The sequence below is a fragment of the Amblyomma maculatum genome, chromosome 11 (assembly GCF_055883805.1).
Source record: "Amblyomma maculatum isolate TAMU_Amacu chromosome 11, ASM5588380v1, whole genome shotgun sequence".
NCBI classification, from domain to species: Eukaryota; Metazoa; Arthropoda; class Arachnida; order Ixodida; family Ixodidae; genus Amblyomma; species Amblyomma maculatum.
The window spans coordinates 114097571-114125303 of record NC_139354.1 but is presented as its reverse complement, the minus strand read 5'-3'; the positions used below and the strand labels follow the sequence as shown (position 1 = coordinate 114125303).

Below are 27733 nucleotides of genomic sequence, written 5' to 3'. Positions count from 1 at the left end.
ATCAAAATGCTCAACTTGCCCGAAAGAAGTCATGGCGAAGGCGTTCCCGTTGCTGTAGATGCTACAGTTCTTGGTCTTGTGCCGAAAGTCTTCAGTGGGCGTAACACCGGCCCAGATTCGCCATCCTCGTCGCCATCATGTCGTGTTTTAGGCAAGACAACTGAGGCAGCATAGCTCAGACAGGAACGGCTTTATTCCGTCATAACGGAAACGAAAGAAATGCGCCGCGGTGGCTGACGCAGCGCGCTTTAATAAGCCACCTTATCACAGTGGCAAGGGCGAGCGGAGAGAGCGTGGCTGAGGCGAGGTATTTCTGCAGCTTTGATAACACTTCGCGATACCACAGCACTAACGACGGCTTGCGCCTATGAAAGCGAAAGCAATACGTGCTGCCGCGACCGCAGATCGCTATGTTTTACTCTGTGGCGAGAGCCACCACGTGACCGCGACACGTTTGCAAAGCAAAGTTTGGGACTGCGTATTTCTCGCTGCAGCGATTTCTTTGCTTTGGTTTGTGCAAAGTCTGCATGTATTTGTAATGAAAATGAGGGAATGTTTCGTGCAATAGAATAAACTTAATAAATACTATCTCTCGAAACAGTGAGCATCGTAAGATTCGTCAGGCATGTTTGTGCGGTAATATTTCGCCGTCATTACTGACATCACCTAGGTTTCTCAATATCAGACGAATTTCCTCTGTTTTCTGGGCGTTTACGTGCAGAGTCACGACATTTCGATGTTACTATTCCTGGCAGTTGTGGCGCATCACTTCATTTTCACATCACTCAAAAAGCTTTTTGACAAGAAAAAGTTGAAAGGAAATTCTCTTTTAAAGCGTGACTGAGCTATTTAGGTGAAAGGTTGTTTTTTTTTTTTTTTTCGGTGGAAAAACACGTAACCTGTTAATATATGAAGTCTATGAATACAGCGTAGTAGGCGGCTCACTCATCGTGCGTGGGCTTTCATTTCTTTCACGCTTTGTCTACTTCGCTGGTTTCTCCTTAAACAGCCACCAGAAGCGGATGCTAAGCCTTGCTAGACGGATTATTTTGCGTCTTCCGCAAAAAAAAAAAAAGAAAAAAACAATTTTACAGAAAAGGACACAGCTTTTCTAACCCAGATATTTGCTCAAACATGAATTGCACGTGTACCCGCTAGCCGCAGAGCCTTACAATTGGCTGTTTCACGTATCTGCTGCACTATACTCTCGAAAACGCTATTTCGCAGTCAGCTGACAGTCATTGTCGAAATACGAATAAATCAGTGTGACAATTTCGGACAGGAAAGTGGAAACTTCATTTTAAACAGCCTAAACAAGAAGACAGAAGGAAGTGTTCAATGCAAATATGAAAGTTGTGTGTTTCGCGTCGAATTCTGTGAATTTCGGCTCCACGTGACCAATTTGCGCGGCAACTGGAAAATTACAAGCTCCCCACGGCATTCGGACTCTTTTGTGACTGGTAGGTGGTCTGCCAAATGGTTCCTTTCTCACTCCAGCCATCGAATTGGCTGCTTTGTATGCGTTTCGGCCATTCTGAAATTACGAAGTGGTTATTTTCTGTCTTATGTAGACCAACACGAATGCGTTATGTAAGTAAGCAAGTTGAAGTACTGCTACTGTCACCTTCTGGGCGACTAACCGTGAAAAGCAAGCCATGTTCCTAAGAAATAAAAAAAAAATTACAAGGATTCAACGCTGCTGAACCAAATATTGAGCGAAAGCATTCCTCAGCCTCCATATAAAGCCCCGCTTTAACCAACCCATATTAACGTGCCTTAGTGGCCTATAGGGGTAACGTGAATGCCAGTGTCCCAGCAGGCTGATTCTGACATAACTGTCCCATGTGAAACGAGAGACCCAAGTTGGCAGCTCCTGCCAGCCCGTGTGTCACGTAGGAGTGTGACGTCACAGCGTCACGTGGGCAAGACGTAACTTCGGCCGGGTCAGGCGTAGTCTTGAAAGTGCGAGTAGTATTGTTTTCGCAATAATATCTTCAAGGCTTATTTCATATTTCTCATTGTATCCTTTCCATGAAAAGTAATCAATACGCTATGGCATATTGGCAAAGTACGACAGCTGGTTTTAAATGCGCAATATTTCTTTTATACACCGGGAAACGCGTACATGGTAGGCGTCCACCGCTGGCATATACGAGGCACATATATGTAAAGCTATGGAGAACATATATCTCTTTTAGAAAGACGGTAATGACATCTGCTGTTCGTTAGCGGGTACTTTGGAGAAGTGTGTGGCAGGGTGTGCAAATACATTTCGAAATCAATCTATTTTCAGAACCCTACGATGAACGTGCAGTCTACTTACTTGTCGCGGAAAAATGAACGGCTATCGCTATTCAGAGGTTAGCTGAAGCCTGAACCAGGTGGCATTAGGTCTACTGGTATTTTGGGGACGTGCTGAATCAACTTTGCCTACACGATCCTAGCCTTGTTAATTCGCACACACTCCCTCACAGGTGACGGCGTATTTTGCTGAGCGAGACCGTGACCTACCCAACCGGCGGCGCAGCGAACCACAACAACGCTTCGACATGGGCTACGTGAACAACGTGCACTACGACAACAAACTGGCTGCCATGGACGCCCATTACCGGGGCGTGGAGGAGGCCTTGCGACTGGAGCGCTTCAGCTGGGATTTCGCCAGTGCCGCTAACAAAGCCTGCGAGGAGATTGACCAGCACGCATGCCTCTACACTCGCGCTTTCGAGCCTGGCGAGATCATGCCTATAGGTAACTGAGCACGGATCTAAAACGAAAGCGCAGCCCAGACTGCTACAGGGAAGTGTTATTTGGTCCGGTTGGGGCAAGTTGACGACGAATAAGCATCCCAAAAGGACCACACAAAAACAAAAAGCGTGAACGAACGACAGCGATCCTCATTGGTCGATTCGCCCTGCTGCTTTAAACTCACAGATTTGCATGCGTGTAATCTTTAACTCCCTGAGCGTTGCGATGGCTGCGCCGCCTCTCGTCCGCGATTCGAAACACTGTCATGTCTGCCGGCACCTACTCTCCTCTCGTCCATACGTAGCTGGGTCAATAAAGATCATGATTAACCAGATCTCTTGCTTCTAGTGAGATCGGAGCTATGTCAAAGAATGACGCAGTGTTCGGTCAGTTTTTGATCCTAAGCATAGTCGGGCTTGGGCCTCTGCACACACTGAAGTCCTGGATAATAAATATAGCTTAGCATTTCACGATGTTCTAAATTTCGTTTGCAAAGTTTGTCATGGCGATGTTCACATTCCCTCCACCTCGTTGACCTAGACCTGTGGTTGCTGAAATTCCCCGTTCAAGCCGGGAAAAGGGGGGCTATTCAGCGTGCACTAGCAATCACTGAATAAGTCGTTCCACCCGAATAGCATGATGCGGCACCGTGGTTGTACTATGACGGCACTCTAGACGAAACGTAGGGCGTTGCTGAAGAGATCTCACAGTGCTATAGGAGAGCATGATTCTCTTCTCCCAAAAGTAGGGTATTCTGAGCAGCCGAAATAGCGGTTCGAATGCACTTAGCGTGATATTTTCTCCCTCATTACTTTGTTTACAATGGAAAAAACAAATAGATTGCTAACCTATTTCGTGTGGGTGTGGTCTCTTTTACGGTGCATTGTATGGTTTTTTTTTTAATTATAAGTAGTCGTAAAATCAGCTGTGTATGAGCCGGGAGGCACTGGTGCTATTTCTATTCCTTAATTACCTCGGTAATTATTTCCCCCCGTCAGTGGATTTGTGTTACCTTTAGTTTGAGTTCAGAACCACTTCTGCCCCAGAAGCGAGTTCAGAACCACTTCTGCCCCAGAAGTGAGTTCAGAACCACTTCTGCCCCAGAAGTGTTTAACCCACCAACTACAACCATATCTTGTTTATTCGTCATTTTGTGTGTGTCTCCGATGGCACTGTAGGCTTTACGAGGCTTACAACACTCATATGATGAGCACGAAATTTTAGGAATGGTAGAATCTTGCAAGAGAGATATTTGTGCAATACCATGGCGTGCTAGTAGTATGTGCTTTCATGTGCTCAAGCTCAGCAACAAACGTTATGAGGAACACTTGAGCTTCGCCTTTAAGGTTATAATTATATAACTTCCAGTGTGTGTCCTTCCCCCGCTTGCGCCCAGTCGAAAAAAAGCTGCAGAACCGTATCGAAAATACGTCAAAATACTTTGTAGTTCTGTCGTAAACATCAAATTTTCAGCAGATTTGTAGTACTTTTCTGTAGTTGCGTAGTTTTTCTGTAGTATATTTGGGTTGTCTGTGGTTCTGTAGAACTTTTCTGTTGTAACTATAAAAATTTCTGATGTTACTACAGAATTTTCTGTTGTCACAACGGGTTTCCCGTCAAAAACCGCACAGAAATTCTGTCGTAACAACAGAAAATTTTCTGTAATTTTTTTCCGACTTGGCGGTTCCTTGTACCCGTGCATGTAGTCTCCTCTCGCCTGATTACTAGTCTTAACAGCTGATTTCTGCCCATAATATCAAACCTTCTATTGGCACAATCCTCACATCAAATAGATATACAGCCCCGATGTAACGATGGCAGATAAAAGTACTTGCTTTGATTAAGATCTGCGTGCCTGACTTCGAATCAAAAGCACTGGAAGGTTGCCTTTTATTCCACCTTCCCACATCAAAATGAGTTTGCAGCTGTTACTAACTTTATAACAGCATATCGTGCGGTAACATTGAGCAACCCAACGACACATATATTCTCGGCCAAGTGACCTGCCAACTACCATCGCCCAGAGACCTGCCCGCGATTTTTCGCTCATATTCACGACAGCGCTGCATCTTCTGCAGAACGTGGCCTTTAATGATGTCTTGTTAAAAGTGAATTACTGTGAAACGGTACTATGACATTTACTGGCACCTACAACATACTCACTTCCAGGCAGACTCGAAATCGGTTTGACGGTGAGCGATGCAGGAACAAAGGCATGTAGAATGCACTGGTAGTGCGGTCTCAACGGTAACGCGTCAAATGCGACGACTTCATATAATTCAATATATATAACGTTAGCCTGCAACCAGCTTTTATGCGTTGCCAAATGACCGCGCTTGCGAATATGAATACCTCTAGTTACTCTTTTTTACAAGTCTCGGTTAGTACGACAAATGCAGTGTCAAGCGCGTCGATAACAAAGTTTTCGAGCCTCAGGGTTTCATTTTTAACTTTACTTCTTCGGTTTTATGGTCATGAATTGCGTACCACACCCCCCTTGCTTAGTTTTGCAGGCTAGGGTCGCCATGCGGAAGTTTGCTAATGCCACATTTGGTTGCAGTCGAAAGAGAGATGTGCAGTTTCATTTAGAGTCAGCAACGTCCGCAGTCCTGGAAGCCGTGCACACGGCCCACCTCTCATTTCCGGTCGACCAGACAACACTGGTAATCCAGGCTGAAGCTTGAAAGTGGTGCTTCCCAGAGGTCTTAGCTTACGGCACTGGTGCTCGCAATAAGCCCATTCGGTCCTTCGTGTTCCCACTCGATATGTGGCGGGGTGTTTGGCCCTTTGCAGAATGTGCATTCATGTATGCAGGTAGTGGTCGTGCGGTCATGTGTAGTAAGCTGCCGCTGGTGTCACTCTTGAAGAAGCGCAAAAATAAATTGCGGTCATTTCGAGAATAATACACTTAGACATCTCCTTACTATACTCTTTTTCCGTCCCTTCCCTCGCTGAGCTATTCAGATGATCATCAAGAAGGGAAACGATCTGCTGCTCCCTTACTGCCTCTGAACAGTACCTCTGTCGCTTAGTAATCGACTGTTAAAATAAACCCAGTATGCTGTAAAAAAAATAAAATAAGGTCTGACATAATTACTTTAATTTTCGCAGGTGCAGCTATTATTGCTGGGCAAATGCCAGGCGTACTCATCCCTTCTGTCGGGCTTCCTCATAGCGAAAGGTTTTAATTTTGACGGTGTCGAACGAGACGTCTATACTCAAGACGCCACCAAGCCTTTTAAAATACCTTTCAAACGCTCTGACTACACTGAAGTTAGGGTTATAAATATAAATACTTGATAGCAAATGCTTTTCAGCGGTAAGTCTTTCAAATCTCATCTCACTGCACAGCCTCAGCGAAATCAGTCAAAGAGTGAGATATGTTTCTTAGCCATGTAACACTGCACTTACAGCATCCCGTAAGCATAATGTCTGTGTAAAGTAACAACCTTTCTGACACTCCTTCAATAACATTTGGCCATAACAGGTGTCGTAATCTGTCTACTCTAAGACTTAAAAACACATCTCGTGGCCTACCTACTTTTGTCAGTGTATGCGCTTGAACGAAACAGTGAAATAGATGTAAATCGGCTCAAGCTACAATATAGCTTCGCGCTTTAGGCTCCACACGACAAGCTTGCTCAACATTTTTATTTTATTTTGCATAAGATGGTATCCACAGTACATGTGAATGTTTTAAGTAGGCCTCAAAGAAGCGGAATGGTACTCCATATTAACGCGATGAGTTAAAGGCTCCGTGTACCAGGAAAGCTGGTTTCGGCGTTGTGGTAGTGCGCCGAAAATCAGAAGAAAGTAAAGAAACAATAAAATGTTTGCGGAAACATGTGGAGCTGAACACGGCTCCTTTGCAGTGTGAGGCGAGCCCGTAACCACTCCGCCACAGAACCGCATTGCTCCTCTTCGAATAAACGTGGACATAATGTAATCATTGCCTTATGACTGTCATCTAATGTTTAGGTACGTCATTAGAAACAAACTAATACGGAAGTAATAGATAAACGAGAAGCAAAGAACATTTCCCCTTTGCTTACCTGCGATGCGGCGCTCACTGAAATATTGCTACGATCGTACGGCGCTGCCGTAATAGATGACGCGAGCCGCCACCCATTTCAAAGCCTTATACACCCATCCACTATCTTCAAAGCATTAGGGTTTAAATTCGATGAGCATCCTTCAATTTTTTATCAGATGCTTCATAGCGCTCTTTTTGTATGCGAAGAAGTCTTTGTATCCTAACTGGGATTAACCAGGAACTAATCTTGGTTCGAACGCATTCTAACATATTTCTTTGAATTTTTTGTGTTCTAATCAAGAATAACTAGGTTTAACCAAAGGCAACACCATCGATGGCAAGAGAACTTTCCTGGCGACATATTAATCTTGCCGTCCTGGGTACATTCACAACGCGAACAAAAGAGTATACGCCTGCCATTCTACACAATCTGTAATGCCGGCTAGTATTGTGCGCCCTGAACAATTCTGCGTATGGGCGAATGATGTTTATGTTAGAGTCGCTTTTCTTAGGCGGAGAGCGTTTCTCATCAATGTAGTCCCAACTGCTTTCACACCGGTCTTCAAACGCTGTAATGATGCTCCCGTATCCTGTCATCGTTTTATTAAATGCTCTCAGTTACATTGGTAACACACAGTGTCTATAAATTTCCGCATTGACTTCCTCAGCATGTGGCAAGAAATTTTCTCCCAGATCGTCAAAGGCAATGCTGATCTCGGGCCTAATAAGGGAGCTAAACGTAATATATTTATCCGCATATGTAGTGGAGACGAATGTCGGATACTTTTCTCTCGACTCCTACGCTTTGTTAACCAGATGGAAAGCATATTGCGGTAGTTTGACCTACTGTTTATCCAAATCGAATTACACTGACATTGACATTGTTTGGGCATTGCATCGGGGGCATTATATGAAGGCTGTTTATGTTTTGGAATTTTCATTTTCTCCCTTCTGTTTGCAGTGCAAGCTAGAAGTGTTTGATTCTCGAGTCAGTCTTCCCTTACAAAAATGTCTATGATCACTTTATGCGATGTCTTTAGACAATATGATCATATAAGCTATCGACCGTCAAAAGAATGTCTTTAGAACACATATGATTTATGTAAGACCACCCTACCGACAAATGGCCACCGTGATTCAAAAGAATGCAATTTCATAGAATGTATTTATACCTCCTATGATTGGCTTATTGACAATGTATATGGACACCGTAACGGCTAGTTTCCGATAATTGGCCCCCGTTATTTTAAAGAATCGTGTTCATACAAGGTACTAATATCTTGGGTTATCATGATAACTATATTTCAAGTGTCCAATAATAATGCGTGTTTTACTCACTGTTCACATGTAATATTTTGTGAAAAGTGAAACTGGTAAAAGAGATGCAAATTTATGCCTTAATTTATTGCACAAACCCTTGACACAGAAGCACTTGGTTTCCTACGGCAACAATGACATTGTGTGTTTGATCTAGCAGCATATCAAAATTTATCATGGTGTCACCTAGAAAAGAAATACACATGCTCAAAACTTTTCTGCCAATTTCACATGCTTTGTGCTAGCATCACACACATCTCTCTTCACCCAGATGCGTAAGGCATGGGGTGGGCCCTTCAACCGTTTCGAACAATTGCTCGAAGCGGTTGAAGGGCCCACCCCATGCCTTACGCGTCTTAGTACCAAGCATCCGGAAATGGTCAAGGAGCCCTACAAAATCATCCATGCTTCATTTGTAGGCTGCATCAAGCCTTCAAGTCAAGTGTGTCTGGTGAGCGCGGTTGACTTCCGCGGCTCGTGGCGGTACACGTTCGATGAGCTGACGGCTACCCTCGAGACCTTCCATGGTTTCGACGGCAGTGTTTCCGGCGTGGTGATGATCCATCAGACGGGCCACTTCCTTATGACGACGTGCAGTTACCTGAAGGCCACCGCGCTGCAGCTTCCTTACCAGCCACCACAGTCATCCATATCGGCATCGGAGATCTCCACACCAGCGGATGGCGGCCAAACACCCGCGTGAGACTGCGCACATTTAGCGCTATGTTCAGTGTACTCCTTATTTACGTCCCAATCTTTCTAACAAGTTTGCTCACTCAAGAAGTAGCTGGAAGTAGAAGTGGCTGGCTCATTTTGAAGCCGTAAGCTTCAAAATGCAGCAGCTACTTCTACTTCCAACTACTTCTGCTTTGTAAGAGTCTGTACGCTCCATTTTGAAGCTTACAGCTTCAGAATGGAGCTTACAGACTTCTACGAAGCTTAAAATGCGTACAGACTTCAGGGCCACACAAGAAGGTGCTACTTGTCCTGCGCTTTTGTCATGTGGTTTCAAATTCTTCTTTCGGACTTGAAAGCGCGAATGTTTCCAGACAAATAACCGACAGTCTAGAGCAAGAAAGCAATCAACAGGATCACTTTCTTACACGAAGTAGCAAGACGTGGTATGCTCTCAAATGTACAAGAAGGCGCATTTCATAGGTTTTCGTAAATTTGCAGCCATAAATATATGTTTTAGAAGTGAATTTTTGCGTCCAGTAGTCTCCCTGAAAATACTCTCCTTCAGCGCTTTAGATATTGCGGAAACTTCTAGTACCAGTGGTAGTGAGCATGACCACTTTTGCATGACAGGCGAAAACCTTTCTAGGCTTATAGTGGCGTTCATGTCCGTTCGCCGAAAGTGTCCTCCGCATGAAATTACAAAGCAAATATCTGTCTTCACAGGGGATCGAACCACTATCCCTCCGATTTCCAGCCGAGCGCGCTAACGCTTACTCCATGTTGGGCTCGTGAGAAACCAATTGCAATTCTCCTTGCCTAGCGTCAGGAAATAGTAGCGATGCAAATGGCGATGCAGATAGTGATAACTTGATAATATTGATAGTAACAAATAATGATAATGATGATGAAGTGAAAGCAGTCTTTTAAAGTCGCTTTAGCTATTTCCGCTCTTAAGCAAGCTTAAGCGCAGTCTCGTAATTTTGTTGTTATTTTGAAGCTCACCCTAAGGTCATGATGGTAGTATAGAAGGCAGTTGTTATTCAAAGAATATGTATAGAAAGACAAAAAAATGTAAGCGTTATGAAACAAAATTTTCGAACTAGGTAATGTTAGCCTGTATATTCCTTAATTAAAGGTGATGATGAATCGTGGCCATTATGCAGGAAATTGCAAACTGCTTCTCCGTGGACACCTTGACGTAAGGGAATGAAGAAGGGTGGGAGGGAAAGCGAAAGAAAAAAAGAGGTATCTTTGAAGGGGGGGGGGGGGGGTTGGCTATGGAGTAATTTTGACCACCTGGGGATATTTAACGTGGAAGGGGGGGGGGGGTTGCTCCGTCCCTACTTGTAGATCTTTAACGTTTGAGGAGGAGGCTAGCCTGCCGCTGTATCTTTTGTAGACCGTCATTGCACCCACCACTGCTTGGGTGGCGGACGGTGGCCGTCGCGACACGCGCCTTTCTCTATCTCACTTTTTGTTTTCTTTATTTTCTATTTTCTCTTCTGTCCGTACGAGGAAGCGGAGGTGGCTCAGCTACACAGTCGGTAGCAGGCCCGTGCAGTTTCTTTTCCTTCTTCCTGCTGTTACAAGAACTTAATGTGCATCGGCATCGCACAGTACATGGACGTCTCTTGACGAGGTATACAGATCGACCCCACTTTATACCTGAAAGAAAATATTTTGCCTTTAAGAAATGAACATAAATTTTTAGGTATAACTTTTGATAAAAAATTAAAATTCGTGCCTCATATAATATCCTTAAAGAGAAAGCTTCTAAATATCTCAACATACTCAGTTTTCTGAAGGAGGTACTGGGATCGAAGATGTCTATTGCACATCTACCGCTCTGCTGTGCGCTCCAGTTTAGATTATGGTTGCGTATATGTATGGCTCTGCAAAACCATCATATCTAAATCTATTAGACCCAATACATAACCTTGATTTACGTGTTCTAATGGTGCATACAAAACATACCCCATTAAAAGCATTTACATAGAAACAAATCAACCACCCCTTGCCGACAGCGTAGGATGCTTACATGTGCACACACACTCAAAATCACATCTTTACCGAAATATCTCTGTTACCCCTTAGACACAAAGTGCTCTTCCAGAACACTATTCATAAACAAACCCCCTTCAATAAGGCCTTTACTACTCCTCTTTGAAGAGATATGCCAATATTTAGGAATACTGGATGCACTTTCAAATGTAGCTCAAAGACAATATCCATTCTTGCTCTGATACAGCCTTCCCTCTACATGTTACCTCACACTGGCATTCTTCCGAAAAGATCAAACCCCACACGAACCCACATTACAGGAATACCTAGCACTGCGAGAGAAGTATATGAACTTCACCCAATTTTTTACAGATGGGTCAAAAACAAATTATGTTGTATGTGATGTTGTGCAAGGCAACAGGGAAAATGTAGTAAGGCTACCTAACAGTGGATCAATATTTACTGCAGAATGTTACGCTGTCTATGTAGCTGTACATAAAATTTTGAAACAGAACTACGAAAAGGGCATAATATATACAGATTCTTTAAGTCTGCTTACTGTATTCAATTCTAAAATTGCAGTTGAGCCTATAGTATAGTAACATCATTCACTACATAGAAAAAGGCACAACGCAAGGCCAACCCGTAATATTATGCTCGGTTCCTAGCCATGTCGGGATAGATGATAACGAAATAGCCGACTTATGCGCTGCACAAGTTCTAAATAAGGAAATAAAGAAAATACATATCCCCTACAAGGATAGTATCAGGTTGGTATAAAGAAGCTTGATATATAAATGGTAGAATAAATGAAATAATGAAAAACAAAATAAACTACACACACATTAAAACCCATAGTAGGAGAATGGAAACATGTACAAATAAGCACCATTTCAGTGAGGTGATTTGTGCCGTCTTCGAATTGGACATACACACTTGACACACAGTTTCTTACTGAGAAAAGAGCGAACAAACACCATTATGAAACAAAAATGTGGAGATGAGCTCGCCGTGAACCACATTCTCATCTCGTGCACAAAACTCGAACAGTTAAGGAAAAAATATTTTACTCCATTCTATAACGAACGCACCCATTCCACCTCTGCTTACCGTTAGGAAACAACCAACTTGTTCAAATTTTATCTTCTTTAAGTTTTCTTAAAGAGCTGGGAATTCTAAATAAGCTGCAATTCTCTAAACACTTTTTAATTTCATTTATAAAAGAAGGTCAGCAACCATGTGTTTGGCGCAAGATGGCCTTAGATGCCTATGTGCCAAAAAAAAACCCAACACAACACAACGCATTACAACAGGGACGCCAATCCGCTTCGCCCCATGGAAATACAGCTGACGGCGGTCGGGTTCGAGCCCAGATACTCCGGTAGTAAAGTAGCTGTGAGCCTTAACTACTCAGCCACATTGGCGGTGCTGATGCAGGAAAGTTATTTCACTTTTTGAATGCCCCAAGAAACCTTTTATTTCTTCAGAGTGGCATCCAATCTTTTGACCTTGGTTGTTAAAGTACTTTATCCGTAGGAGATCACACTCGGCCATTCCGTCATGCCGTACACGCAATGCCGTGCAGATGCGACGCTCAGCTCTTTGCCACTTATGTGGCCGGTGAAGTGCTTTCTATGAAGCCTCATGTCTCCGCCGGCTTAATCGCGGAGAACGTTCGACATCCTCATAGTCAATATTCCTTGTTCGCGACAAAGGAACTTTCTGTTCCGTAGAGCTGCCAAAGAATGAAACACCGTAGTTCAATATGCCACTAAAGCACACAGAAAAAGGCAAGCGAAAAGAGCGCGATCAAGACAGAACGGTCTCTCAGCTTGATAATGCAGCAGATCCACCTCTTCAATGCCGAGTTGATAATCAATGGACAAATTGATTGGCGGGCAGTGAGCCGCGTGGCGAGCTCTTGGGCTCCGATTTTCTCAGCAGATTGGTACGAACGTCTTCTCTGGTTTTTCTTCACGCATGAATCGTCTGGATAATATGCCCTGCTTGTTCATGCTTAACAGCTGGTTAACCAAGCGTGATCAGTCGGCTCTTGCTGATTACGTCATCCCCACTAACACAACTTGACTCCGGTCCCATGGCAGCAGTTTGCGGAATCCATCTCAGTTTTTTACGTCTGCCCTTTTACGTGGCGAAGGACGCCAGTGCTATGGTCACTCTATATAGAGGCACGTTTAGACACATCTAAAATTGCATCACAATCCATGCGGTTAATACACATTGACTTCTTCCACCTTGTCTGTACACGCAGCTGACATCCTGGCTGGGTTCCTATTCAAACCCCCTCCCCTGGAATCTGTACGAGCAGTTAAAAGCGTCCCCTTTCGAACGCTTGATGACCTAGACAGGAAAAGTAGAAAGGTAGGCTTAAAAATCAATATGCAGAAGACTTAGGTAATGTTCAACAGCCTCGGGGAGGAACAGCAGTTTACGTCAGGCAGCGACGCACTGGAAGTAGTAGGCGAATATGTCTATCTAGGACAGGTAGTAACCGCAGATGCGGACCATGAAAAGGAAATAACAAGAAGAGTAAAATTGGGATGGAGTGCATTTGGCAAGCACTCGCAGATTATGACCAGCAGCTTACCGGTATCGCGCAAGAGGAAAGTACACAACAGTTGCATCTTACCTGTACTCACCTATGGGGCTGAAACGTGGAGGCTAACCAGGAGGGTTATACCTAAGTTGAGGACAACTCAGAGGGCTATGGAACGAAAAATGGTAGGGGTAACATTAAGAGATAGGAAGCGTGCAGAGTGAGTCAGAGAAATAACTCAAGTTACAGACATTCTAGTGGAAATTAATAAGAAGAAATGGGCATAGGCAGGACATGTAGTGCGAAGAGAGGATAACCGATGGTCGCTTAGGGTAACAAATTGGATTCCAAGGGAAGGAAAGCGTAGCAGCGGGTGGCAGTTAGGCGGGCGGATGAGGTTAAGAGGTTCGCAGGGGTCAAGTGGATTCAGCTAGCACAGAACCGAGTTAATTGGAGAAATATGGGATAGTCAGGCTGATGATGATGATGATTTCGAACGCACTGCAGCATCATAGCGTACGCAGATTCAGCTGCTCAGCCAAATTTTACGTTCGTGTAACGCAGCTTCTGGGTCTACGAACCCGCACGGTAGACGGCACTCTTATAAGGGGTCTATTCATGCAACGGCTTGGGCGCACGTACAGGTTGTTGTGGGTGATGCTGCCTTGAATTTACCAACCTTTCTAAGCTCACTACGAGAGTTGAAAGCTTTATGTGTTGGAAGCTTCCCCACACCGGTTGCCTTTGTTAACTCTCAAAGCACCGCAGCCCTGTCTCTCCAACACCCTTTCCTGTCTCGCCCAGACCGAATGCTTGAGTGAACGACCCCCGGCCATTGCCATCGCCTCGATCCCCTGATTGCTGCCATGGTGCATCAAGGCTTCAGTATAGACCACCTCCATGTTTACAAACAAGAAAGACGATCGCGGTGGTGCTGCAGTCATCTCGGATTCCATGGATGGCAACAGCATGGGAGCGGAAGGTGCAACATTGTGGCCAAGCTTGTCAAGAACGTGTTATTGTGATGTCCAGGCGCGTTTTTGGCCGACGAAATAACCATCTGCCATGTGCCACTTCTACATGAACACGGCAGAAAGCGGGTGAAGTAAATCGTTCGAGAGAAGAAGCGAGTTTTGAATGGGAAACGCGCAACCAGTCTACCATCTCTCTCTCTTTGGTTTTGCTCTTTCCCTCTTAAAGGGGACCTAACTCGACTTTTGTCGGGTTTTCTGAGCCTCAGCCGTGAGGACAACAGAGATCATCATCATCAACAAAACGTTTTATATTTCCATCGATACATGAAAAAAAAAAACTCGACGTACATGGCGTGCAGCGTCCGCACGCGCACGCCGTGCCAGACGGAGATGGGTTCAAGGCGCACAAGCCAAGCGTTGCTGTCCGTCAGGAAAATGAGCAAGGTTATTGTCTATTGGCTACTTTCGCCCAGCAAATTAGCCGTGGAAAGCAACGATAACTACAAAGCCTCAGATGCTTACAAGTACTTTCAGTCGAGTAAGTAGACGGTGATTTTTCTCTCTCGTAAACAGAACGCGCCAACCACCTACGAATCATTCCTCTAGAAATATCATTCCACTCTCGGGTGATTCTTCACACCGAGCGGCAAATGAGCCTGAAGCACCTCGTTAGCGTCAAGTGGCTGTGTGATTTAAGGTTTTTAGGTAAGCATGGCAGCAGTAGCAAGGGCACTGCTTCTAATTGGCACCGCACAGATTTGTTTATCCTTGTGTTATTCTTTGGGATCACCCTACTGTGCGCCTGTTGTATCTGCTCTGTTCGTGGGCGGTTGCCCGCGTTAACGCTCACAATTTCATCATGGTATTCACACTTTTTGTTTGCATTACAGCTACATACTGCAGCGGCCGCGGTGGTTCCCTGTGGCTAGGGCAAACGAGTTCAGTTCCGGCCAGCGTGGCCGCGTTTACATGTAGGATAAATTCAGAATGCGACAGTGCGCCATGCACTGCTTAGTTGATGTAAAGGTCCTCAGAGAGTCTGTATCACGAGCCCATATATCGCTCGGGGATCCTTAAACCCACTATTCACTTTCCTAATTAGCCTAGCGAATGCAACTAAATCGACTTAGTATAAAATCAGTGCAGCTACAATCGAGCAGATCAGCGGATGTCGACGCGCAGTGACAATCTTAACCGCCAGGTAGATTAAAATTATTTGAGGTGAACACGCCGAAGGTTAGCCATGCAACATAACCACGAAGGAGTGCAACACAGATCACTCGCACAGCAGCTTACTGCGCATGGGAGTAATTACCAAAGTGAAAAAAAAAACATGCTTGAGGAATTAGGTAAACATTTCTATACGCGTGTTTCAACAAACAGGCCTACGCATTACAATATATTAGCTCCCTCATCTGCATGAGAAGTCCCACCCACACCAAAACAGTGCCAAGATCCCATTACGTGTCGTAAAGAAGTCCACACTCAATTTTTCGTAACCTTTCAGCAGGTAGACTGCTCCGGCGTACAGGTGAATAAGCTCGAACTTAGCCGTGACCTGAGCATAGCTGGCCTTTCAGCAACCAATCCTGCCTCATACGTCACTTGGACGCAGGGACCTCATCATCGCTCACTTCTGGACTTCATAAAATCAGCCAACCTTTTTCCATTCATTTAGTCATTTATTCATCCTTCATCTCATAACCTACTGATGCCCTGAGGCAATAAATATCGACTAAAAAAAGTGTTTGCCGCGTATTTGATGAGGCAGCGTCGGTGTGCAGCCTTGGCACTTCACCGCGGCGGCCCACTGTTTATGGCGACCTTCGTCGGCATCAAACCTGTGCAAGCTTGCTAAACTTTCCTTTATGTGCCTTTGAGCACATTCCACTGCAACACAATCAGTCAGCAGGATGCTCTGTTTTTTGTTTATTTTCGGCAGGAATAAACCACTCCGCAATCACGGTAGGAAAAAGCAGCTGAAGTTGTTTTGCCTACCGCGTTAAAGTCCCTAACGACGACAGCGCCACTGTATCCGAAGACCTCCGGCGCTGCATCGTTATACACAAAAAAACAATACACACACAAGAGAATTGAACCAGGACGTTAACACAGATGATGCGAATCATCTGTGTTAACGTCCTGGTTCAATTCTCTTTTGTGCATATTGTTTTTTTCTGTATAACCATGCAGCGCCGGAGGTCTTCGGAGTCGTATAGCCAACTAGCCCGCTCGCAAGTACCACTGCATCCTTGTGACACAGCAAGAGTGAAGGAGGAGTATACTCTCAGTCAACCTCTACAACATTATGCCGCGTCACATTACAGTTCTCATGAGAGACATTCGTCCTAATTATCCCAGCCAACACTGTTTTTAACATCGCTATTTCGACGCTAAAGCCCCTAAGTGTTTGATGCCGGGTGGGCACACGGCGGCAGGTCAGCAGACCGGCGGCAGCTGTCTTCTTTTCTGAGACAATCAAAGACCATCGGCGCTAAATTCTTCAGAGATATAGCAGTGCACAGTTGAAAAATTTCGAGAGCGCTGTGAAATCCATACTGCAGAAATGCAAAAGCTTAGGCATTGCCGGTGCACGAGGTGCATAACGTTTGCTTTCATTTTCATTATCAGCTATCGTTGCTCATATCATCATCGTCATCATCGCTATCTGCTGCGTCATTGTCATCGGTACTATCATCCTCACGGTAGACAAGAATTGGGAAATGCGTTTCACAATCCCGGGCGTGCCGCAGCTGATTAAAGCGCTCGGCTGGGGATCCAAGAGATGGAGGTTCGATTGCCGGTGGAGATAGGATTTTTATTTTTCTCATGACGTCCTCATGGCGTCATGGCGTCCCTTTATTGACAGCTGTAGTGTGATCGAACGAACTAACGCCGACAGTAGGAGCCATTAAAGTCTTTCGCCTTAATAGAATTTGCATTAGGTGGTCGCAGTGCATAAAATGCGCAGTCCGGACTAAGTATACAGCAGCCTGGGACAGGGACGTTTGGCATACGTAGAGTTTTCGATTAGTTGTTTTAGCAGCGTTCAGACGTAACATTACCGCCAGGGCAATGCTATGGGCACTGTCTTTGCATTAATAATTTTCATCTTCATGATCAGCCGGGCAGTCAGTATATACGTATATATATATATATATATATATATATATATATATATATATATATATATATATATATATATATATATATATATATATATATATATATATACGTATACGTATATATAGTATACGTAGTGGACTATATATACGTATAGTATAGTCAGTATATACCCACTGCAGGACGAAGGCCTCTTTCATATTGCTATAATTATTCCGGGCCTCTGATAGCTGCATCCACTTGACCCATGCGAACTTCTTAACCTCATCTGCCCAAATAACTTTCTACCGCCCACTGCTACGCTTTCCTTCCCTTGAAATCCAATTTTGTCACCCTTAGAGACCATCAGTTATGCTTTCCTCGCACTACATGCCTTGCCCATGCCCATTTCTTCTCGATTTCCAATAGAATTTTATAAACTCGATTTATTTCTCTAGTCCACTCTGGACGATTTCATCTCTTAAATTTACAGCTACCATTTTGCATTCCGCAGCTCCCTGCGTTGGCCTCAAGTTAACTAGAACCCTTTACGTTACCCTCCATGTTTCAGTCTCATAGGTGAGTTCAGGTAAGATGCAACTGTCATATACTTTCCTTTTGAGCGATACTGGTCGTAATCTGCGAGAACTTGCCAAATTCGCGCCATTCCTTCTTTTTCATGGTCCGGATTTGCGGTTATTACCTGTCCTAAGTAGACATATTCGCTACCACTTCAAGTACCCCGCGACCTAATGTAAACTGCTGTTAATTTCTGAGGCTGTTGAACATTACCTTACTCCTCTACATATTCATTTATAAGGCTACCTCGCTGCCTGCTCTTCCTGTCTAGATCAACAATCATAATTTGCAATTCATCCCCTCAGTAACTTAGAAGGAAATGTCATCAGCGAATCGCAGATTATGCAGGCATTCTCCATCAACCTTTATCTCTAATCGCTCCCATTCTATTTCTGAATAATACTGGGGAGGTCGTGTCTCCTTGCCCAGAAACTTTCCTTATAAAATTTTATCACTTTCTTTATGCAGAACTATGGTTGCTGCGCAGCCACTATAGGTACCTTCCAGTACTTTCACATACGTCTCATCTACACCCTGACTTCGCAATGCTTGTATTACTGCCGGGGTTTCGACAGAGTTGAATGTTTTTTCGTATTCATTGAATGCTATCTATAGGGGCTCCTTATAATTCGAACATGTTTATGTTAGCTGGCTCATGTTATGGATATTATCGATGGTAAAGTGCCCTTCCCGAAAACCAACTTGATATTTTGGTTCATTGAAGTTGAAGGTTGCCAACGCAGCCATCACCTCGTGGTAGAGCACCCATCTCGGCTTTGGGAGGATGTGTATTCGACTCCGACTCCTAGCCCGACATCCACCGATTTTCTCAAACGGGTACACGCCATAGACCGACCTGGTGCTTGACTACCCAGGGTCTATAGCTTTAAAAAAGAGCCGCATGTGGGCTCTGCTGCGCTAGGCGGACTTATGAGTGTCCGATGGTGGAACGAATCACTGACCCATCGGCACAACGTTTTCGCTCAGCACCCTTTTCTCAAGCATTTCACCCCAGAAGGGCCGAGCACTAAGGCGGGGACAATCTTGTACCCATTTAAAACGAGTGGGAACCCTTTGGCACCAGGGATCGAATCTGGTACCATCTTAATGCGAGGCGAATGCGCTACCACAAGGCCACCGCTTCTGTTAAACATATGGGCTTGTGCCGCACGAGGCAGTCTTTTCGTTGCCCGATGGCGGAACGAATCACTGACCCATCGCAGCAACGTTTTGGTCACTGACCCTTTTCCAAAGCATTTCAACCCGGCAGAGCCGCGCACAAAGACGGGGGAAATCTTAGCCAATCAAACCGGTGGATACTGGGTGGCACCAGGGATCGAATCTTGTGCCTCTCGTATGCGAGGCTGGTGCTGTACCACAAGGCATCCACTTCGATGGCCTTGTAGCATCTGCCTGCTGCTTCAATAGCATATTTGTGTAAATTCTTCTTTGGAGAAAGGCGCAGTATTGGTCTCACTTCTCGTTGCACACCTATTCTTACAGGTGCAGGTGCATATGCATATGTCGTCGGCTCGAATCCATATCGTGAAGTAGCCTCCACATTGGCAGATTAATGCCAAAATGTGAGTTAAATGATATACCATCTTAAATGTTGCACAAGAAACGGTGGCATCAGAATTTTGATAATGAATCACTTGCGCGGTACCGTATTGCTCCGCCGTGGTGGTGCAGTGGTAATATGCCCGACTACTATGCCGGAGTTTCCGGGTTCAACCCGACCACGGCGGCTGCGTTTCGACGGCAGCGAAACGAAGGGGCGTCCGTGGGCTGTGCGATGTCAGCGCACGTTAAAGACCCCCAGGGGGTCGAAATTATTCCGTAGCAATCCGCTATGGCTCCCCTTTCTCTCTTTTCACTTTCACTCCCACCTTCCTCCCTTCCCTTACGGCGCGGTCATGTGTCCACAGAGCAAGTGTGACAGATACTGCGCGTTTCCCTTCCTGTGAACCAATTATCTTATCGGGACTGTATTCTTATTGTAGCCCTGCAATTATTTTTATATTTATCTATTTATTTATTTGCTCCTTGCTGATTTTCCGGTTGTAACAACAACAAAGGAAGGTGATGAAGGGTGGCTGCTCCTGGCCCTACGGGGCTGGACTGGTAGGTGTAGTTCAGCGCCTCTTGCAGCGGGGGCTAGCCTGCCACCGAATTTTTATCTGTTGTAAGCCGGCATTGCACCCGCCCCCACTTAGGTGGGGGACGACGGCTGCTGTGGCGCGCGTCTTTTCCTCTTTTTTTTCTTTCTTCTCTACTTTCTTCTGTCCGCATGAGGCAGCGGAGGTGGCTCAGTTAAAGACGCCCGACTACTGTGCCGGAGTACCCGGGTTCGAACCCGACCTCGGCGGCTGCATTTCGATGGAGGCGAAACGAAGAGGCGTCCGTGTGCTGTGCGATGTCAGCGCTGTTACGTTTCTGGGTGTTTCGACGAACGACGAGCAAGCGGCCACACTTAAACTTGTCAGGAATGCCTTTATTCCATCTCGGCAGCCGGGCAGGAAAGAGCGACGCAGCGCTCGGACGAGGCGCTTATATTGCCCTCGATATCGGGGCTTATCATACGCGTCATCATGAACAAGACTGAACGATACGTTCCGCGTGAAAGAGGGCGTTATCAGCCGAAGAACGTAACTCCTCCCCCCTTTTAGGATGGCATCAGGCACATTGAATACGTTTTCACTCCACTGTTGTACACAGCCGTGAACTAACAGACATTCTCAAGTCAACCACAGTGAGGTTCTGGAATAACATCGCTGATCCATAAAACACTCATGACGACCAGTTCAGCGCAGGTGAAGTCCCGCTTCGGAGATTTGGTGTGGCGTAGTCCCCAGATGAAAGGACAAGCACATCACCACTGCACATCACCACAGCGCTCTGGTGGGTGGGTGTAGCACAACCATGAAAAGAAGCAAACGTCAGTGCCACGACCTCCATGCCGTTGAAAAGGTGTAGACTGTACTGCCCAGGATTACAGCGTTGACCTGACGGTGCATGTCCCTTGCAACCTTCGGTCGATGCTGCCGGTGACTCATGCATTCTTGAAAGAGGCTGACGGCTGAGTAGACGGGGAAGAAAACAACAACAACCACCAAGCCCCACAAAAGCCACCGAGGTGCCCGAAACCTCCATCTTGTTCACCAAAAGTGTCGTTTCTTTTCCACCTTACACTGCCCACAAGTCTTTCTAAAGGCAACCAGATTTTCACCTTTAAAAAATTACTACCGAAAACTTTGAAAAGAGTAGGGAGCATGAATGATTGCATGATGAGACTATTTACAATGATGCAGATGAGCAAAAGAAACAAGAACACAAGATGGCATACTTATTCATGCGCCCGACTTAAATCTGCGTTTGCGTGAAGTTTACCTCTCTTATGCTTTACGACAAAAGCATATTCCTGGAGAGTTAAACTCCACCGGAGTAATCTGCCGTTCTTTTGAGACAGTTGCTGGAGCCATGTCAACGGCCGATGATCGGTAATGAGAATAAATTCAGTGCCCCAGAGGTAACAGCGAAGCTTTTCAACAGCCCACACCAAGCAAGCACATTCTTTCTCGATAGTACTGTAAGCTTGCTCCCTCGAAGTAAGCTTCCTGCTGGCAAACAAAATAGGATGTTCTTCCCCCTTTTGGTTTTCTTGGCTTAGCACCACGCCCATCCCTCTTTCGCTAGCGTAACATTGTACCAAGAAAGGCCTCGTGTAGTCTGGAGTAGCCAGCACAGGCTGAGTTATCAACGACAGCTTCAGGGACTCAAACGCTTTACGCTTACGATCGTCCCACACAATGTTATTGGGTTCCTTTTTCTTGAGGGCATCTGTTAGTGGACTCGCCTTTTCCGAGAACCGGGGAATATACTGGTGGTAGTAATTCACCAATCCGATGAAAGACATCAACCCCTTCTTCGTTTGCGGCAAAGGAAACTCCTTGATAGCCTGAACTTTAAGTTGTTGTGGTCGTCTTACTCCTTGGCCGACTATATGACCCAGATATTCCACTTCATTACGAGCGAATTTACACTTCGCAGCCTTGACCGTTAAGCCTGCGTCTTGCAAGCGAGCGAAGACCTGCTGCAAATGTTGGAGGTGGTCCGCCCATGTGTCTGAAAAAATTGCTATATTGTCCAAGTAGGGCAATGAGAAATCCTATGTTCCGGCTAGAACCTGATTCATTAGCCTTGAAAATGCATACGGAGCATTTTTTAAACCAAAACTTAGAACAAGTGGCTTGAAGACACCGAATGGAGTCATGAATGCGGCCAGGTTGCTTGCGCGTTCAGTTAGTGGTACTTGCCAATATCCCCTGACAAAATCGATGACCGATATGTACTTTGCCCTGCTTGCTTTCTCGATGCAGGCTTGAATGTTCGGGATTGGGTAGACCTTCGTTACCGTAACGGCATTTAACTTCCTGTCGTCCACACATGGACGCGGATCTTTGCCGGGAGTCTCTACTAAAATCATAGGAGACACATAATCACTTTCTCCCTTCTCGATTAGCTGCAGTTCAAGCATTTGATCTACAGCATCTTTCAAAAGTTTTTCTTGACGTGGGGAAAAGCGATTTGATTTGCATTGAATTGGCGACTGACTAGTCACTTCAATATCGTGCTGGACTAAGGTGGTCTTTCCGGGAATTGTAGAAAACAGATGTTGGTATTTTTCGATTAGGGCAGTCAGATCCGCCAGCTGATCGCTACTAAGTTTCGTATCAGTAGTAGCCTCCAAAATTTCTTCGACAGCCAACATTCTGCAGGTTTTCTCCAAGTAAGGAATATAAGGCTGAACTTCCTCTGGTTGGTTTAGTGCGATGCTGACGACTTGCACTCTTTCCACGTAGGGCTTCATTAGGTTGCAGTGATGTATGCGTACCTCTTTATGACGTCCAGGAAGTTTTACGACATAGTTTGTATCAGATAGCTTTTGCTGGATAGTCGCTGGTCCTTCCCATTGAACTTGCAATTTATTTGCCCTTGCAGATCGTAAGAGCAGCACTTTGTCTCCTTCCTTGTACACTCGGAGGCGACTGTTTTTGTCATAGTAAACCTTGCCCCGAGCTCGAGCCTTTTCAAGATTTGCTTCAACCAGCTCTCGAGTTTTGTGCAGGCGGTTCAGTAGTGAGAGCACATACTCCGTTACCAAGGGGTTTTCTTCTTGGCCTTCCCAGCCCTCACGCAGTAGTCGCAAAGGTGAACGAAGGTTTTTTCCGTAGACCAATTCCGCAGGCGTAAAACCCGTGGACTCGTGCGTGACGGTCCGCAGAGCGAAAAGCATAGCTGGCAAAGCCAAGTCCCAATCTTTTTTCTTCTCGTAGCATAAGGCCCTGAGGATACGTTTCATGACCGAATGCGTTCTCTCCACGCCATTACTTTGTGGGTGGTTTACCAAACTGTGCAAAATTTTGATGCCACACCTTTGAAAAAAACTGCTTGTTAAAGCACTCGTGAAAACGCTACCAAGGTCACACTGAATCTCAGCTGGGAATCCGATCCGAGAGAAAATTGATAGAAGACTGTCTACCACCTCGACAGAAGTCTGATCTTTCATAGGCACGGCCTCGGGAAACTTGCTCGCAGGGCAGACCGCAGTTAATAGATACCTATAACCAGCCTTGGTGGTAGGTAGGGGACCTACGACATCACAAGCCTCCTGAATGGTTCAGTAATTATCGGCACCAAGGTAAGGGGAGCCTTTATTCGCTCGTTCGGCCTCCCCGTCCTTTGACACGTGTCGCACGAACGAACAAACTCCTCCACGTCCTTGAAGCAACCAGGCCAATAGTACTCTGCCAAGAGCCTGCACTTCGTTTTCGCGATTCCTAAATGCCCCGACCATCCTTCCTTATGAGCAAGTTCTAAGAGGTCCCGTTTGTACTTGTGCGGAACTACCAGCTGGTCTACTTCATTTCCGCCTTTGTCCTTAAAGTGGCGATAAACGAGGCCATTCTTCACATAGAACGAGATATTTGGTGCTACATTTTTTTCCCAGGCTATCTCGACATCTTGCAAGCATGGGGTCAGAGGACTGTTCACTGATGAGCGGGGTTTTATCAAGCTGTACCAGATTATCGAAGTTCGCGCTTTCCGGCGAAACCAGTGTGGTCACGTCCGCTTCTTCGGGCACATCTTCTGCAGTTTCGCTATCAGACTTATCAGTTTCTGGCTTCGTCGCGAGCGTTTGTGGCTCGGACCTGTTCGCTTTCGTCATGGATCGAGTGACTACTAGAACGGGATTCATATCAAGCGAGATGCCCGCGTCATTTAGCTGCCTTGCCGTTCTGTTCGAAAGAATACACAGGCAGCTGAGCAATACCCCGTCGGACACTGCCGCCTCAGTGTCTACTGCACCACAAGGCCCGTCTAGTTTTACTCTGGCTACTGGCAAGCTGATTGTGCGATCTTCCAGAGCCTGGCGAACCCACACGCAATCGCCTGTGAAATCGTCTTGCCTCACTAGTGAGGAATGAACCAGGTCGTGCGTAGCTCCGGTGTCTCTCAGTGCCTTGCAAGACTGGCCATTTACTTCTATGTCGTACAAATATGACTTAAGCAGGTCGTCTGCCTTATCCATGCACAAGTTGACCGGAGACACTTTAGGCACACGACAGCCTGAAGCCACATGACCCGGTTGGTGACACTTATAGCAAACAATGGGCTTTCTTGCTTCAAACAACTTGGATTTTAGCTTTGGCTTGTCTGAATCGAACACTTCATTTGAAGGTGAAACATCTGTCGAACCCTCAACTCTTTTAGACAAAGGACGACGTTTTCCTTGCTCGTGACTTCGGACTAAGCCAGGCTTTTCGTTATCAACTTTCTTTCCGTGTCTGGAGCAATACAAGTCTGCGTAATCAGCCGCCACTTGTACAGTTTTTACATCTGGCCTGTCCTGAATCCAATTCTTCAGGGTTGAAGGAATAGAACAGAAAAACTGCTCGAGGGCAATCTGTGCTAGCAGCTTTTCACGATCCTCATAAGAGTCTACTCCCCGGAGCCAGCTCTCTAGAAAGCCTAATAACTTGTAAGCAAACTCAGCATAGCTTTCTTCTGGGTTTTTCTTTGCCTCTCGAAACCTAATTCGAAAAACCTCAGGGGACAGCCTAAACTTTTTCAGCAGGCAGGCTTTTACGGATGAGTAGTTGTCCGCCTCTTCAGGATCTAACCTTGCCAAAACGTCGACAACTTCGGCTGGCAGTAAGCTCAGAATCCTTTGTGGCCAGCTCGACTCCACGAAGCCCAACCTTTTGCACACCCGCTCGAAATTCACCAAGTAAAGACCTATGTCTCCTCCGACGCGGAAGGGCTGCAAGTGGCTTCGCATGTCAACTTTCGTCGAGATATCGACCGCCGTCGCTTCATTCTCCTTCTTAACCTTTTGCTTGAGCCTCTCTAGGTCAAGTTCTTCCTTTTCCCGTCTCCTCTGGACCTCGGTCCAACATTCTAAAATTTCGTCGGCCCCCGCGCCACACTTTTCAATGGCCGAGATGATATCGGGCTTTCTCATGGCTTTTGTCGCCTTCACGCCCAACTCTTCTGCTAAGAGCATTAATTCGGGCTTCACAATCGCACCGAAATCCATCTTGCTACGACCGAAATTTTCCGAGGAAAGAATCTGGCTGCTTTCTACCCAGTGCCCCTTCACTTATTCGGGGACAATTAGCCCCATTTTAACTTTTAGGCTGCTTGGTGAACAAAATAGATGTTTCAGGCACTCACCGATAACCGCCGCGGAAACCCGGCGTCGTCGACCCCTCCGCTGCCACCAGCTGTTACGTTTCTGCGTGTTTCGACGAACGACGAGCAAGCGGCCACACTGAAACTTGTCAGGAATGCCTTTATTCCATCTCGGCCGCAGGGCAGGAAAGAGCGACGCAGCGCTCGGACGAGGCGCTTATATTGCCCTCGATATCGGGGCTTATCATACGCGTCATCATGAACAAGACTGAACGATACATTCCGCGTGAAAGAGGGCGTTATCAGCCGAAGAACGTAACAGCGCACGTTAAAGATCCCCAGGTGGTCGAAATTACTCCGTAGCCCTCCACTACGGCTCCTCTTTCTCTCTTTCCACTTTCACTCCAACCTTCCTCCCTTCCCTTACGGCGCGGTTGCGGTGTCCACAGAAAACAAGTGAGACAGTTACCGCGCCTTTCCCTTCCTATAAATAAATCATATCAATCAAGGTGGCTCAGCTACAGAGCCAGTAGCAGGCCCGTGCATTTCTTTCCTTCTTTCTACAGCACAACAATAAAAACAGGCCAAAACCGTCTTTTCTGCGACACGAGGCCCTTAGGCTATCACGTAAAATTAATGCTCACACCGCTGTGGTAGTGCAGTGGTCAAGATGCCCGACTACTGCTACTGAGTACCCGTATTCGAATCCGACTGCTGCGGCTGCGTTTTGATGGAGAGTACACGGAGTGCCGTCCATGAGCTAAGTGAGGTCAGTCCAGATATAAAGATGTCCAGTTAGTCGAAATTACTCCGAAGCCCTCCACTACGGCACCTCTTTCTCTCTTTCCACTTTCACTACCACCTCCCTCCCTTGCCTTAGGCGCGGTTCAGGTTGTCACGGACAGTGTGTGACAGATACTGCGATATCCTTTCCTGTACACTAATTATTATAATTATCATTTTCAGCTAAGGACGTCCGTTCACCTCCCCCCTCCCGTTACCTCTAGAAGCAATCATTTAGATCGTCACTAGTTTGAGCTAAAGTGACTTTAGCGCGAAACTTTAGAACATGAAACAGGATGCACTAAGAACCACCTTTCAACGCTTTCCAGTATCTTCCTTCTGACATCCTTAAACTCTTATTCTGCATTTGCAGCACTCCGACTCCTCATGGCTCCTTATTTTCCCTGGTGATCTTGCTTCCCGACGATATTGACGGGCTGGCCAACGTGGAAAAAAAGCTGGACGCAACGAGTGCCATGCGCTGCTTCGGCCAACTAAAGCCTGTAGGCACGGTGCGGGTCAGCCTGCCCCTTTTCAAGGTGAAGCAGGTGCGTGCACCCACCTCATTCGATGTTCAATAATGTGCTTTTGACGGCGACAATTGCAGTGCTTTCAGAGGGAACTTTTCATGTGTTTATTATAAGAAGTTCCTCCTCTCGACAATACGGCCTTCTTTAAAATCTGGCCTATGAAACCAGGACAGAGCTAACGACATTGGCGTAACTTCCATAAATCGTAAATTCAGCATGTATTACTTAAGCGGGATTCACACGGAAGAGCTTTTTAAGGATGGGAGTGAGAGCGTTGCTAGCGGTAAAGACCCCTCCCACGTTCCTGCATTAACGTGGTCGGTGGATTAAGAGCGACGATGATCGGCGCACGGCGCGTCTTTGCCCCACCCCTTCAACGCAGCCTACCTTGTTGGGACACGGGTAGCGTATAGTCGGGATAGTTAATTGACGAGATAACCAGAGAGGAGTTACGATGAAGCGTCGCGGTAACCTGTCATGTTCGTCGCACATAAGAGCATGGTGACATGATCGACACGGAAAATAAGAGGAACGGACACACATCCCGCACATTCAAAGGATGCGACGCACTGCTGTCCGAAATATGTCTGGCTCATTATTACGGAGAAAGCCTCAATTGGCTACGTTTGCGAAAACGTTTCCGCGTTTTGAGTGACCTCCCAGCTTGATAAAAATGGTTACCCTTCGGCCGAATGCGGTTCGCAAATGCGATCAAAGCAAAGCCTCATAGCGCAACGGC

General features: G+C 46.0%; 1 protein-coding gene across 1 annotated transcript in view; it reads left to right on the top strand.

Annotated features, from left to right (window-relative positions):
* The window catches only part of LOC146174716 (iris-like), a 54306-nt gene that overhangs the window by 11615 nt on the left and 14958 nt on the right, over positions 1-27733 (top strand). The window contains exons 3-5 of the mRNA XM_084585446.1: positions 2475-2748; positions 8515-8794; positions 26838-27012. Coding sequence (XP_084441572.1) covers positions 2475-2748; positions 8515-8794; positions 26838-27012 — 729 coding nt within the window. The remainder of the gene's footprint in view (positions 1-2474; positions 2749-8514; positions 8795-26837; positions 27013-27733) is intronic.